A 12125-nucleotide genomic window follows, 5' to 3' on the forward strand; every position below is an offset into this window, starting at 1 on the left:
TATTTGGAGAGAGAGGAAATGGTTAGGGTTATTGAAGGTGTTAGAGATGGTTTTGCCAGTGGTGGTGGCTTCTTCTTGCTCTGCATAGTGTTTATTTCACTTGTGATGATTTCTCTGGTGTTATTTGCTTGTGGAGACAACTCAGATAAACACAAAAAGCGTCATAAGCACCATCACCATGGTGCTGCCGCTGCCGCTGCTGCTGGTGCTGCCACTGCTGCTGCCGCTAGTTCTGGCGGCTGTGGAGGTGGAGGTGGAGGCTGTTAGTTTCTAAGCTTTTGTCCTTGTTTTGCTTAAACACAATTGTCTTCCATTATGACTTTTATTTTCTGATGGAAAGGGAAGTTTATTATATCTGGAATAACATCTGTAGAGAGCCATTTGTTATTACAAAAGTTCTCACAAAGATTATCATTTTTGTATCAAGGACTCAAAATGTTTTTAAGATTGGGAGAAGGTGCGAGAAAGTAGATGTAGCACATCCTTCTTGTTGCATCCCAGATTGTCACTTCTCAAACTTCGGTACCCCCAAATCCATTTGCCCTGTACCATGACCAAACAACACTCCTATCGCCATTGAGTTTCGTATCTCTCAACTAATTTTAAGAGATGTATTGAATATTGTATTGTCCAATGTATTTTAATACAATCACATATCGATATCATTGTATCGATTGCATCCAATATGAACATGTCAACTCGTATTGCATCGTATCGAGAGATACTTCAAACCTTTGCTCGCAATTTCATCAACCTCCAGCCCAAAAATCCCATCAACCCATCCTTTGATGCAACCCATTACTGATATGGGGTGGCACCAATGTAACACTCACCTAAAATTTGCAGAAGTGAGTCAATGGTGGTGGTTAATGTCATTGTTTGAAGAGAAGTAAAATTAAAAGATAGATCATGAAAGTGATTGACAAAGTGAATTTAGGATTTTGCTTATCTTGAAAGAATTCTAATCAAACAAAGGCACCCCAAATTGTCACTTCTCAAAAATTGGTACTCCTAGAGTCTTTCTTTCAACTGAAGGCACCTCTAGATATACTTTATCCCGTACTTAAATTTATTTCATTTTAGAAATGGTGAAGCTCAATTCTCTGGACTTTAAATAGCACGGAAAGACTTGAACCCAAGTGCATGGAATTCCTGTCCATTTCTTTATTCTCAATAGATCATAAAGAGAGGATCTATCTGTGGTAGCAACATCTTAACCTAAACGCCTAAAATATCAAAAAAAATAAAATTCTGAAAATGGGTCAAGAAACACCTTACTTCTCATGACAGCCTCCAAGGCGCCTGCAAAGAACAAATGGAATATTTCCAGGGCCAACCTAGCCAACATGATTCCCTTCGATACACTCCTATATTCTACTAGAAGTCGGGGCAAAACACCCTAAAGATGAACAAGAAGGGGATATAGGATGTCATCCTTGCTGCAATTTTCTTTAAATCTTCTGGTGAACTAACTACATCAATGCAAAATGTGCAAGTCTTATTTTTACTCATACATTGATCTTCAATCATGAAATCATGCACAAATATACATCTCAGATATTGATTTTCAATATGCTAAAAGAGATAAATCATTAGTGTAGCAATATCCTACATATAAATATTTCCCCCTCAAAAGAGAGAAGATACATTAAGAATTCCATGGGGAGGAGGAACACTAATATGGCCAGCAGGTGCAGTTAACATCTTATGCCAGGATTATTAATAGAACTAACCCAAATGCCATCAATCTGGAGATTACCGGGACCAAATTTAGCATCATACCTCACTACCGACGTACATGATACCTTCTTTTGCAATGTGCATCTGACCTCTGTTTCCTCTATTGTTGTTGCTCCTGCGGTTGCCATCTGGTTGACCTCGCTGAGATTGGTAGGAGAAATTCGAATTTCATTAGGTCAAAGCTTCCAGGAAAAGAAAAAGGAGCTAATATTAGCTTGAGCCATATCAAATTAAATGCTGTTTCTTTTTTGGGATCTGCGTTCACAAAGATCTATGATCAAAAGGAACCAGTTTGTCCTCACATTTATCTAGTGATGTTGATTGTAAATACAGAACAAGCAAACGCAACAACAGAAACAAGTTACAAATAAACAAGATGAGTTGTCCAAAATCTGTAATTGACGTTAGTCTTATCAAATTTTATTACCTTTCTCAAGACAAAAGTCAGATACAAAAATGCAACCTCCCACTCATCATCTGACAGCGTGCCTGCATGTCGCAAGGCATGAAAACCGTCAAGAGTAAGAATCTCTGTAACTGAGTACTGTTCATCCATATAACAAAACAAAAAGAGTTTGGCAAAAATTGCCCCATATGGATAAAACAAATTGATAAAACATCTAACACCACTAAAAATCTATACCAAGTGCACAAGGTTCGTTGTTTGGTAGGGTCTAAGGAGGGTCAAACATATGCAGCCTTACCCCAGTTTCTAGAGAGGCTGTTTATAGAACTTCCAACACCACTAACATAAATAAATGTTTGAACCAGGAAATGCATTAGCACAAGAAATAAAAGAACCGCAAAAGAATAGAGAGTAAATTCACTCACTCTGGTCCTGGTTTCCATCGCCCAAGGCACCAAGCCGCCGCATAAGCTCCGTAAATTCTGGTTTTTTCAAGTACTCATCCACAAATTCATGGGAATTCTTCACAAAAACAAGCTCCAGGTCATACTGCAAAGCCCAAAATTGGGTGTCAGTTAGGCATTGAAATGCTTTTTATAGCTATACATGCTCCCCCACATTGATCGAATTCTGTTTTTCGTGAACAGAATAAGTGAAGGATCAAGGGTGAATCAGGTTTAATTTTTTCTGACCTGATCCCCCTAACTCTAACCCAATCACCACAATAGAACACAACTTAGAATAAGGTAAAAATGATAGGGAACCTGGGGCTATTGCATGATGAACTGTCACACTAACCAACAGGAGAAGGGGAAGGCAGGGCAGGATCCTGTTCGATCTGACCATTGCCATCCCTCTTGAAATTGTATCTTTTGCTTCTCCTCAATTACCTGTAAGAGGTAAGGCTCCTGCCCGATACAATGTATCACTGGATCTGATGAAAGTTTTATACTACAATGTCAGAACAATTTTCATACCTCCTCTGCCAATGATTTGAAGACACCGAAAGGAACAATCCATTCTGGACAATCAACAGCATCCTGCAACAGAATTCAAGTAAACCTTAATAAGAGTAAGTGAAGATATTAAATAAACACAATTGAATCTCGAAAGGGTGAAAAATACAAGAAAACTTTTAAAGATGTGATAATTTAAAAACAGTAATTGAAAACAAATAAACTCCGGAGTATCAGACAAAATATGGAAAAATTCAGCCAAACAATTCAAAGGATAATTAACACCCACTGGTGTTGCAGAAAAGAGATGTTACATCAATAATCACTTCAAAATAAAAATGATTATGGAACATTTTAATAATTAAATTCACATATGCAGTAAACTCTAGTCTGGTTGGAAATTGGAGAAAAGTTAATAGATAAGAGAACTGTACCTCTAAATGGAATTTGTACTTGATACCAAAGGGGCTAGAAGCTCTAAATTTCTGAGCCACAAAAGAGTAACAGCATTCAAAATCAGTGAAGAACCTAAAACGAACATATCCATTTTACCATATCATGTCAAACAGAACAACAAAAGATACCTTTTGAGCATATTCGTCATCAAACTGAATCCAGTATACACTGTTTCCAAATGCAAGCCCTTCCGCTGCATATTCAAGATGGAAAATGCATTTTCAGTCAACAATGATAAAGTTATAAAAATACTGTCATTCCTAGCACTCAATTTTAGAGGAAAAAGAGAAAATATTGACTAATTAACATGACAAGGATGAAACCAGACATACTGGAGAACATCTGAAAGGATACAAACAGCATGCTATAGTTTAACCATTCTGGAAATATATTGAGCTCGATATGATATGGCTAATTATTTAAGGACTAGATACATTAGAAATTCGGTAGTAACATATGAATCTCCATATTAGTAATTTTCAGTATCTAACATCACTAGCTAGTACTACTTAAGAAGAAAAAAAAATTAACAGTTGTATTTAGTTTATTAAAACAAAGTGATCATGGATAACATCAATAGCATTTATTTACTTTCCTTCATTTCATGAATTTTTCCTTTCATGATCTATCATGTCGCCTAAAAAGCTCAGCCCATTCCCTAAAGAGCACTGAATTTTTTAGGTACCAATGAAATTTAACACCTTCTCTCCCACCCCCCATACCCCACACCCCACACACCCCAATGGCGCAAATAAATATAAATACATGAAGACCAAGAAAAAATCAATAAAAATAGAATTTTACTCAATGATATGCCAATGGCTGTTCCTTACTCCAGGCTCTTCCCCCAACACCCCAAAAAAAATGACAAGTTTAGAATTCCAGAACCAAAAAAGTCTTATATGTGCCAAAAGATAGTATAACACATGATGCCCTAATAAAAATATTTTTAAAAAAAAAAGGGAGAAGAGAATTTCATTCCTGCAGCATCAGCAGGGACCCAAATAAGAAAATAAAAGGACACATGTCTCATTGCAGGCAAACAAAGAATACTTCTCTACACATGGAAAACAATGACACTATAATGCAATGATTCAAATCAGAGTACCTTCCCTGAGCTTTTTGATGATAACATTTGCATCTGGCATTGTTCCAATGAAGATGCCACCTGGACGCAGTAATGCTGACACATTGGCCAATGCTCGCCGTGCACGTACCTCTGTAGACCAAGAGTAATGCATCGCAAACTGCAAAAGTTTAATAGTTGATGCTTTGATTATTTATGAACATTATATTTACTGACAATTAAAGTAACCCCCGAACAATAAGTTGTGACAAATTGCAACAACTAAACAGTATAAACCACCGTGCACCACTTGGTCAAGTTGGTTCCTACTGGAATCAAGTTATTATTCAATCATTGTATAATTTCAAACTCTATTATTCTATTCAAAAAGAAAAATCCAACCCTGATCTTGATAATTTTAGGTTTCCATCAGAAATCTTGAAGAATTCCGTATGTGAATGATACCCAACTAAAATAGTGGTTTAGCAAGCACTTGGAGCTGAATTACGTCTAAGCCGAATGAACTACTATTTCTTGATGAGTGAAGCCCACTCAAGTCCCCAAGTTAAACTACTAAAGCCCCAAGCACATAATACTCAGCCTAGCACTTAGAACTACAGCATTACCTATTCATGAAGCATAGACTGTAGGAGGTAGGAGCCCAATCTTATTCTTTCAAAAGAAGAGGACCTAGATGACCTTGAATGCAGTAAAGAAGTACCAAAGAGCAGGCAAATAGCCTCACAATTGGCAGAAAAATAGGAAAGGTCAAGTAAATACAAAGACTCAAAAGAATCCATGTTTTACTCTAGGACAAACACTAATGGATCTTGGTGGGTTTATGAAACTTGATGACAAAAAGCTTCATTTTAACTTCTACACTCTTGACCAGAAATTAGGAGAAGAGGTCTAGAATCAGCATTAGTTCTGGTTTAAAAGCAGGAGGAAGGGAATCCCTTCACTCCATAAGTAATAGCTGATTGTCCTACTAGCCAATATCAATTAAGAATTATAAGTAATAGCCAATGGTCCATAAGTAATCTCATGCCTTTGTATTGTTATAATTTTATATTTGCTTTATGTACTGCGCCACTTTGTATGGGCCTAAATGTGGTTAGTTAGCTCGGATTAGCTAACTTTTTTTCTTTGCTTTAGCTTATTTTTAAGTTGTTTTGGCTCAGTTTAATTGAACTGGTTCTCTGTGGTTCAGTCAAAGTTGCAAGCAATTGTTAGTGTTTTAGTGTGCTAGATTTAAACTGTCTGGGGTCTATTTCAGTTTCCTGGTCAGTTCAGTTTACTTAACAGGTTAAGGATTGGGTTCAGCATATTCCTTTTCAATAAAGAAGTCTATCTTTTAGTATTAATGTTGAACATGAGTTTAATATTAATGAAAGCTTTCTGCTTGTCCTCTCTGCTTCTTCAGGAAAGATTCTTTTGTGTTTTATCAAGGCTGGAGGGACTAGTGTCAATTGACTCCTTAATGGTGTAGGGCCTGGAAGATCAAATAAAAGCTCCCCTCCAACTTGTTGGAAGATTTCCTCAAGTTTTTATTCAAGTTGCTCATGTCAGCCTCAATAGGATTGAGGACCAAGTACAGGACCTTTAATCTGAACAGGCACTTTCTGGGATTTTCAGGTTTCAAAGGGGACTTGGGCCTTTTGAGTTTGTATGTTTCATTTTTCACTGAAACCTGGTATGTTAAGAGTTAAAGTAATTAAGAATTGCAGGAGTTAGGTTGTCACAGGGAAGCTTAGTTTATTGGAGATTAGGGTTCACAGGACCCTAATTAGGATGGTGTACAGCATACGGCATGCGGTTCTTTGCTGAAATATGCGCACAGAATTGAAGGTTAATTGATCTGCAATTTTAGTTTCAAATTTCCAGAATTGGGAGATTTTGAATTTCAAACGAGGTGAGGTTGTAGAATTTGAGAGGATTGACGATGTGTTTTTTAGGATCAATGAATCAGCAGGCCAAGGAGGGTCCTTGGATGGCCTTTGGAGGTCTTCAGCTGGAGGGATGCGGCTAGGGTTACGAATGAAGATGGAGAACTGATTCCACAGTAGTGTTTCATAATACTCAGCAACTCCAACCAGCAGCTTGGGTTTCAAATACCAAGAAGGCATGCGACCTTGATATGACTCCCTAAGCTTCACCTTAGGAATTACTCACCAGACAAGATCTCATAATAGAGTGGGCGGCAGCAGCAGCAGCATGCTCAAGCAATTTCTAAGTTTCTAGTCTACTTACTCTTCCCAACATGGATTAAATAGGATGCCCTGAATAGGTAATTACTAATGTTGCGTCTAGAACTTTTTTGAGAGCCGAATACTTGGATAACCACTGGAAGACTTCTCCAACCGAATACAAATAGCTGAGATGTCTGCACTCACAAAGAAAACAAGAACGGGCTGGCCTTGTCTTGGCCAGGGAACCGCCTCCGACACCCAAGTTAGTCTAGGCAACAATAGAAGACCTTGAGAGAGTTCTCAAGGTGTAGAGACTAAGAAAAAGATGAATCTCGTACCTTTCTCCTTGTAGGATGAAGGTTTATATAGAGGATACCTGGAGGCAGCATTTCCTTGAATTTTGCCTATTCAGTTGAAAAGTGGGCGAGAGACCTTAGGAAGCACGTTCCCTTCTTTGGCAGGCCTAATAGAGCCGTTATTCGCTTATCCATCTCCTCAAGTCTCGGAACGGATATGGTGGGTAGTTATCTCTAACTAACCCTTTTGACTTGGTTGTCTTCAATGTCACTCTTGGACTTAGTATTGAAGGTCTTCTTATCTTTCGAACTCATCTCAAGCATGGCTTCCGAGGGGATAATACGCACTTGCCCAAGTGGTGGTGTGCTTTCTCCCGAGGGGGTTCTCTGAGGGGATAATACGCACCTGCTCAAGGTCAATCAAGTCAAGTCCTAAGTCAGAACACAAGGGTTCTTGACTAATCGGGTCATCCCTAGCTAAGTTAGCTGCTGCTCTCACAACTTCTTGAGAATCAACATAGTCGGGAAGGTCTTCTTCACTAGAGTAATACATAGAATAGGTTCAAGAAGAGGCTTCGGGACCCGAGACCTCACTGATTGGAAACTCCCTAGGGGAGGACAATTGGGCTAATTCTTCGCCTTTCTTCGACTTATCCATAATTGCAAAAATGGTAAAGAAAAAGAAATCAAGAAAGGATAGAAGAGACTTACTAGTTGGAGAGTTGAAGAGCAAGACAAAGAAAGCAAAGGCTAGCGAGCAATGGAGGAGACTTGAGATGCAAACATTTTCAAACAAGAAATGAAAATGTGGCTCCTCTATTTATAGTGAGAGTGAGGAATTGAAAGGTCATGATCCAATGGTTTACGATCAATAGATGCAACGGTTGGGATCAAGAATGCCAAAGGTCGCGATCTAACGGCTGGCAATGAAAGGACACAACGGTCAAGATCAAGAATACTAAAGGACGTGATCTGATGGTCGAGAATCAAAGATTTTGACGGTTGGGATTATGTAACCTTGGGCTTATCAAAAGTTGCAACCAAGAAACGATTACGACGAATCGACGCAATGGTTCTAAGTTAAGAATAGCAACGTTTTAAGAGGACTTTTGAAGAAATGACTCTCGTCATTTAAGATGACATATACCCAGGAGTCTCCAGATAAAAACTTGGATGAGAAGAGATGTGAGAAAAGCATTTCATACGTTCGAGAAACCAATCGCACAGAATGGGGAGCTCTGTTGTGGAGAATATATAGCCCGAGGGGTTCCCTTGTGAGTAAAAACTCCCCATTCGGGCGAAGTGTGTTATACCCTCGGGATGAATGGCGGAACCCCCACGAGAGATTTGAAGACCCCCTCAGGAGGGGCACACACCCACTCGGGTAGGTGTGCGCCCCTCCCTCGAGAGACTCAAAGAACCCCCTCGGGAGGGACACACACCCACTCGGGTAGGTGTGCACCCCTCCCTCGGGAGACTCAGAGAACCCCCTCAGGAGGGACACACACACCCACTCGGGTAGGTGTGCTCCCCTACCTCGGGAGACTCAAAGAACCCCCTCAAGAGAAAGCACACCCCCATTGGGGCAGGTGTGTATTATCCCCTCGGGAGCCATGCTTGAGATGAGTTCGAAAGATAAGAAGACCTTCAATACTAAGTCCAAGAGTGACATTGAAGACGACCAAGTCAAAGGGTCAGTTAGAGATAACTACCCACCATATCCGTTCCGAGACTTGAGGGGATGGATAAGCGAATAACGGCTCTATTAGGCCCGCCAAAGAAGGGAACGTGCTTCCTAAGGTCTCTCGCCCACTCTTCAACTGAATAGGCAAAATTCAAGGAGACGCCGCCTCCAGGTATCCTCTATATAAACCTTCATCCTACAAGGAAAAAGGTACGAGATTCATCTTTCTCTTCGTCTCTACTCCTTGATAACTCTCTCAAGGTCTTCTATTGTTGCCTAGACTAACTTGGGCGTCGGAGGCGGTTCCCCGGCCAAGACAAGGCCGGCCCGTTCTTGTTTTCTTTGTGAGTGCAGGCATCTCAACTATTCGTATTCGGCTGGAGAAGTCTTCCACTATTCATCCAAGTATCCAGCTCTCGAAGAAGTTCTAGACGCAACAACTAATAAGTCTTATAGGAGCATAAATATCTAACTCTCAAGGTATGCAGTTTTGGCGAAATATCACCAAAACTCACGATATTTTTCCGTTTCAGTAAAGGATGACATGACATGTAGGGTGAAACAAGTTCTACGATAAGCCGCTGATATACTGCCGAATCAGAAAAATCACGATATATCCACGATAATTTCAGTTTTATAGGGAAGTTTCAGGAAAAAATTTGCCCATTTTTAGGCAAATCTTGCTTTGAATTTTCTGTATTTCTCACCCACGATTGATTGGCTCCTATAATTGGAAACCAAAGATGTGATTGAAATACATAAGGTAGGTTAATTGACTGGAACTCATAAGATAAGTTAAGGTTTGACTGACCTATAATTGAAATGCATAAGGTAAGGTTGATTGAAATGCATAATTGAAAACCAAATCATAAGGTCAGGTTGATTAAAATTATAATTGAAAACTAACGAAGTGATTGAAATTATAAGGTAAAGGTGATTAACCTATAATTATAAAGTAAGGTTGATAAGGTTGATTGAAATTATAAGGTAAGGTTGATTAAAATTATAATTGAAACCAAATGATAAGGTAAAATTGATTGAAATGCATAAGGTAAGGTTGATTGACCTATAATGAGTAAAACAGTTGGGGTTTCTCTATTTCAGCCAAATATCAGCGAAATTTCACCAACATGTCGAGCTTTCGGTGGTTTCTCTATTTCAGACCTTGCTAACTTTAACTTGTAGCCAAGATCCAAAATATCGCCAACATGTCAGGTTTCGGTGACTGGAGAATTCACTAAAACCCTAACATGTTGGCAAAATTTGCCAACAATTGGTGGGGTTTTCCGTCAAATTTTCCCCCTAGTTTCGGGGGTATTTTAGCCTAATACAATTATAGGTCATTCAACCTTACCTTATACATTTCAATCAACCTTATCTTATGATTGGTTTCCAATTATAATTCCAATCAACCTTACCTTATAATTTCAATCACATCTTTGGTTTCAAATTTGGTTTTCAATTAAAATTTCAATCAACCTTACCCTATGATTTAGTTTTCAATTATGCATTTCAATAAACTTTACATTATGCATTTCAATTATAATTTGGTTTCCAATTATAGATCAGTCAAACCTTACCTTACCTTATGTGTTTTGGTCGATCAATCTCACCTTATGCATTTCAATCACATATTTGGTTTCCAATTATAAGAGCCAATCAATCGTGAATGGAAAATGCAGAAAAATCAAAGGAAAATTCCCCCAAAAATGGGCGAAATTTCGGCAAAAACTTCCTTAAAAAACTAAAATTAGCGGCTTATATATCATGATTATTTGATACAATTATGATGTATCACCGACTCGGCAATATATCGTGAATTTCATGCCGATATATTGGCAACTTATTGTAAAACTCATTTTCCCCTTACATGTCGTGTTGCCCATTACCGAAATGGCAAAATATCCTTCGTCAAAACTTCATACCTTGCATGTAGCTAACTCAAACTAAGTTCAACATAATTCCAAAACTACCTTGAACAAATAGAAGCTCTCCAATGCATGGAGAGATGAAAAAGAATCCTAACTGCGTACTAAGAAAAAGACACAAAGGCCCTAATTTAGATTGGACCAAACTAATAACTTAATTTAAACCAATATTGAATAGGTTCAAACTCTAAAACATGAAAAACAACTCAATAATGAGAACTAAATTCATGTACCACCTTGATGGGCCCAATACCAAGAGAACCCATGGAACAAGGGGCCTAATCCCTATATGACTAAACCTTAACCTTATTCATAGGAAAAAGGGCCCATTGTGGTGCTAGATCTGATAGTGAGTTATTGTTAATCCCGTTCCCATGCTCTTCTAATCCTCCACAGCCTTGACACTATCTTCCCTCTTTCTGATTTTTAAATTCCCCAAAACCCTAATCATCCATATAGATCATTCCAGCCATCAAAAACCTTCCCAATTTGATCAAATATTCCTCTTCCTCTGTAGGAAGCTCAATCTCACTTGCAGCTCCCATTGCCCAATCAAAACCGTAAAAATCCTGTGTCTCTAGTTCTTCCCAAGGAACCCTAAATGACTATCCTTCAAATCTGATGGATACCCCCCCCCCCCAAACAACAACAACAACACCAAAAAAAAATCCTCCTAACAAAACCATTCAAGATTGGCTGAATCCTGACCAACCGAAGCCTACATTTTCCACATTATCCTCTTTTCCAAAACCCTAACCCTAAATTGCTAAAATTCAAATTCAGCATTGTTCCTTCTTATTCCAATCATCAAACCCTAAGTCAAATCCTAACTTGACCTGTTAAAATTTAACAATAATATGTAAGGGTACATGGGCCTCAGCATGGTTTGTGAATCTGTGATCTCGGCCTAGATAGGGATCTTGGTCCCTCAAAAAACCAAGATCTCGGAAGATCTTGGCCAAGATCTAGTAAAAATTCATTGGTCAACTCGAGCCAACTGAAGGGCCATCTCAGTTGGTATTAGGGCTCACTTTCGGCAGGATTTTGGTATTTAGCCTATTATAACCACCTTCTAAACACAGTGGTGGCCTTAGATTTTTGAAAAAACAAGTGTATATACGAGTTCCAACTTTATCTAAATTTGAAACCATATGCTGAAGTAGTTGAACATGCAAACTTAAAAACATGAAATACACAACCATTACTTGATATAAATGAACACATTAGGTTTAAAGTCAAATAATACATCAAATACGCTTAGTTGTTCCTAGTGTCACATAACAACATAGGTGTACTTATAAGTTACACCACAAGAGTACAAGAGTAATATCAATGACTAAGCAGTTCCTCCAACTCCTACTCCACCAACATCAACACCACCTCCCCAGCCCAAGGTCCCTACAG

At 38.7% G+C, this 12125-nt stretch overlaps 1 protein-coding gene across 1 annotated transcript in view; it reads right to left on the reverse strand.

The window, feature by feature from the left end:
* LOC149005652 (mRNA cap guanine-N(7) methyltransferase 1-like) overlaps positions 1–12125 on the reverse strand; it is a 26106-nt gene continuing 13981 nt past the window's right edge. The window contains exons 8-14 of the mRNA XM_089167849.1: positions 4667–4805; positions 3687–3751; positions 3537–3587; positions 3124–3186; positions 2572–2695; positions 2168–2229; positions 1–1881 (exon numbers count right to left, since the gene is read on the reverse strand). Of these exons, the coding sequence (XP_089023975.1) occupies positions 1777–1881; positions 2168–2229; positions 2572–2695; positions 3124–3186; positions 3537–3587; positions 3687–3751; positions 4667–4805 (609 nt within the window). The 3' untranslated portion in view covers positions 1–1776. The remainder of the gene's footprint in view (positions 1882–2167; positions 2230–2571; positions 2696–3123; positions 3187–3536; positions 3588–3686; positions 3752–4666; positions 4806–12125) is intronic.

This window comes from Hakea prostrata, chromosome 9, assembly GCF_041222555.1.
Source record: "Hakea prostrata isolate BN-2017 chromosome 9, UWA_Hpros_2, whole genome shotgun sequence".
Taxonomy (NCBI): domain Eukaryota; kingdom Viridiplantae; phylum Streptophyta; class Magnoliopsida; order Proteales; family Proteaceae; genus Hakea; species Hakea prostrata.